This window comes from Vicia villosa, linkage group LG2 (genome assembly GCF_029867415.1).
Source record: "Vicia villosa cultivar HV-30 ecotype Madison, WI linkage group LG2, Vvil1.0, whole genome shotgun sequence".
In the NCBI taxonomy this organism is placed as follows: Eukaryota; Viridiplantae; Streptophyta; class Magnoliopsida; order Fabales; family Fabaceae; genus Vicia; species Vicia villosa.
Window position 1 is genome coordinate 1,131,664 of NC_081181.1, and position 3,093 is coordinate 1,134,756.

Sequence of the window (3,093 nt, forward strand, 5' to 3'; positions counted from 1 at the left end):
TTTGCGAATTGAATCATTGTATAATCATCTCCCGTAAATTATAGTGGTGGTATCGATTGAATACCTAGTGTATCATCATTAGTTCAAATTTGTGATTTTTGTACATTCAATATGTGTTTACATGTATTAATTTCTATTCAAGTATAATTCACTCTGTTTCGCTCCAAAACTTTTGTGCGCATACTCTAAAAAACCTCTGATATTTCGTTATCGGAAAATCCGCAGATTTGAATTTTGAATAGTCTATTCACCCCTCCCCTTCCCTCTCTAGAATGTTTTCTTACACCATATTCTCACCCAACAGATAGTCGGATTCGATTACTTTACCCAATGGATAGAGGCAGATTCGTAGCCAAAATCACGAGATAGAGTGCACTGGGCAATATGGCAGAATGTACAATATCCGAACGACTCTCTCTAGGTACAATGGGCAAAATCTGTCTAAAATCACCACCAAAAACAACGACATTTCCGCCAAAGATCTCTTTTGAATTACCGTATGTAGACATGACGTCCTTCAAAGTTCGATCGAGTGCTTCAAAAGCATGTTTGTGTGCCATCGGTGCTTCATCCCATATAATAAGCTTTGTCTGCCGTAGAAGGTCTGCAACGTCATCATTATATTCAATCTTGCATGTTGAATTGTCCATTGTTGGCACAGGTATCTTGAATTTAGAATGTGCAGTTCTACCACCGGGCAACAATAAAGAAGCTATTCCACTTGTTGCAACGGTTAGACATATATCATGTTTGGACCTCAATGCACTTGCAAGTGTTCGCCACATGTAAGTTTTACCGGTTCCACCATAACCATGTAGGAAAAAGACACCACCCTTTTGAGCATCAACTGACGCCATAATTTTATCAAATATTGACCTTTGCTCATCTACAATGAATGGCAACAACACTAAGTATAAGACTGAACACCATTAGAGGCAAGTGATAACAATCTATTTTCTACGAACCTGTCAGAGCGTTGAAAAGCGACGTGAATTGGGTTCTCATTGTAGGCACATCATACCTCCGTTCATCATAAACCAGCCTATTGCCTAATTGTTGTAGAACGTATCCATCAGGATAAGGAATTGGCTTAAAGTCGCTGAGGCTTCTTCGATTTGCTTGCATTAGTTTTTCGATTTCTGTTAACGTCAAATTCTTCAACTGATCCTCAGTGAGCTCCAAATCTGTTGTAAATGATTGTACAAAACATTATCACAATATGAAATATTTAAGGTAAGGGTCAAAATTATAAGTACACTTCCAGTGGTTGAGTGATTATAACTGCAGACTTTGTTATGTTACTGACAGTATAGTATTATTCTTCACCTACTTTTGTTAGACAATAATTCACCATGTAAATGGTAAAACGTAAGAGTGGAAACTATGCAAACAATTAACTGTCTATCCATGCGGGATCCAACAATATCACATGAAATTAGTTTAATTCGTAATTGGGTAAAACCTTTATTGTGTGCCAACTGTCTCTGCTGATGCAGCAGACCATCAGATAGTAGACCCCATGTCTCGTTCCAGACATGAGCAGGCCTATTTACAGCGGAGGACAAAAGCATAACTACAAAAAGTTTGCGGAGGAAATGGCCAGAACCCCATTCACTCACCTCCCGTATTGCCCCAATGTATTCTCGGTCATCTTCTAGGAATCCCATTGCAAAGCATGCGTCCCTAAAAGTATCAAATTGTGTGTCACCAACTTTGCGAATTTCTTCGTAAGTTAGTGGTCCCTTAACCACTGTCATCATCAGTCGCAAGTAAAACAACTCTCTAGTGGTTGGTGGAACCCATATCAAACGACCAATGGTGAACCCCTTTTTCCGCGGTTTCCATGTTCTGCTTTTTTTCTCATAAACAAATCTCTCCACAAATTGACCATATGTAAGTGACCGCGCATCCTCATATTTCTGGTTAGCAACAAACCAAGTAGTGAACATAGACTCCGTTACACTTGCTTTTTCCAACACATTTCCCATTCTCGCGTGATCTGGATAGTAAACAGCCTGTTCATCTACTAAATGATAATACATACGTTTGACTGCCGGTTTCCTGCCATGAATGTTGTAAGAATAAATTCTCCAACACGCCTCACTCGGGGACACATATCTACAATCCAGATACTATTTGATCTCATCAACAGGCTCTTTGTCGTTTCCTGAGTCCTTGCCAGTAGTTGAAATTGTTGCACCAATTCTATCAAACCCCTTGTGAATATATTTGAACAGATACTTGATTGATGTAATTTGGTTACACCACTCCATGTTAATATGTGCATGGTATTTAAGTAGGAACCTTGTGTTGTAAGGTACAACATGTCGGTTATCCAAAGAAATACCATTTTTTTGGATGACATGGGTTTTTGATCGTCTCATGTAGAGGGGATAGCCATCCGCATCAACAACGGTATCTTCTTGGAAAGGCTTCGGGAAGAATTTCGAGCATTTTCGATTTTTCATACAGCGTGAATTCATTCGCGATGGACCGCACGTACCGTGCATCATGTGCGCCGAGACCAATTTGTACAATGTTGGATGTACATCGGGGTCCGGAATTTCAGCACAAATGATTTTATCTATGTCAGATGGTGTTGGATACTTGCTCTGAAGGTGTAAGAAGACTAAAATATGAGCATGTGGCAAACCTCGTTTTTGAAATTCAATAGTGTACATAACTGCAATGAAACAACACATGTTAAATTTGTTTGCGTTGTAAGAACCAATGAGTGTGAATATTCAAATAAAGAGAAGTTTGAAAGAATGATTACATGCAATAACCTTCCCGAGCACGTGGCGTTTGGTTATATCAGTCATGAGCTCGACAAATTTGATTTTGAATACTTTGGTTATGAGATCAGGTCTATCATGTGGCTTTAAATTAGTGCCGGACAAAGCACGTTCTATTTCCGGCCAAGCAGGATTGCAAGTAAACGTGACAAAAAAATCTGGGAAACCCAACTTACTTGAAATGGCCATACCATCAAAATATAGCTGGTCCATGTAACGCTTGCTCCCAACAAAAGTAGATGGCAAAACTACCCTTTTTCCTCGTTTTGGGGCTGTATTCGGTTGAGTGCCGTTTGTT

The 3,093-nt window shown here is 39.4% G+C and overlaps 1 protein-coding gene across 1 annotated transcript; it reads right to left on the bottom strand.

Annotated features, from left to right (window-relative positions):
• Positions 1-323: 323 nt before the first annotated feature.
• Positions 324-2,042, bottom strand: LOC131646397 (uncharacterized). The gene is made up of 3 exons (XM_058916438.1): positions 1,331-2,042; positions 966-1,184; positions 324-886 (listed from the first exon to the last, which is right to left on the bottom strand). Exons 1-3 carry the CDS (start codon positions 2,040-2,042, stop codon positions 324-326), a joined length of 1,494 nt encoding a protein of 497 aa, XP_058772421.1.
• Positions 2,043-3,093: the final 1,051 nt, after the last annotated feature.

Excerpts from the sequence above, each read along its gene's own strand:
- LOC131646397 (XM_058916438.1), bottom strand. The coding sequence starts at position 2,042 with ATGTATTATCATTTAGTAGATGAACAGGCTGTTTACTATCCAGATCAC. Across the intron at positions 1,185-1,330 it reads TGAATTATTGTCTAACAAAA|ATTTGGAGCTCACTGAGGAT; the intron begins GTAGGTGAAGAA and ends CATTTACAACAG. Across the intron at positions 887-965 it reads GCTTTTCAACGCTCTGACAG|ATGAGCAAAGGTCAATATTT; the intron begins GTTCGTAGAAAA and ends CATTCATTGTAG.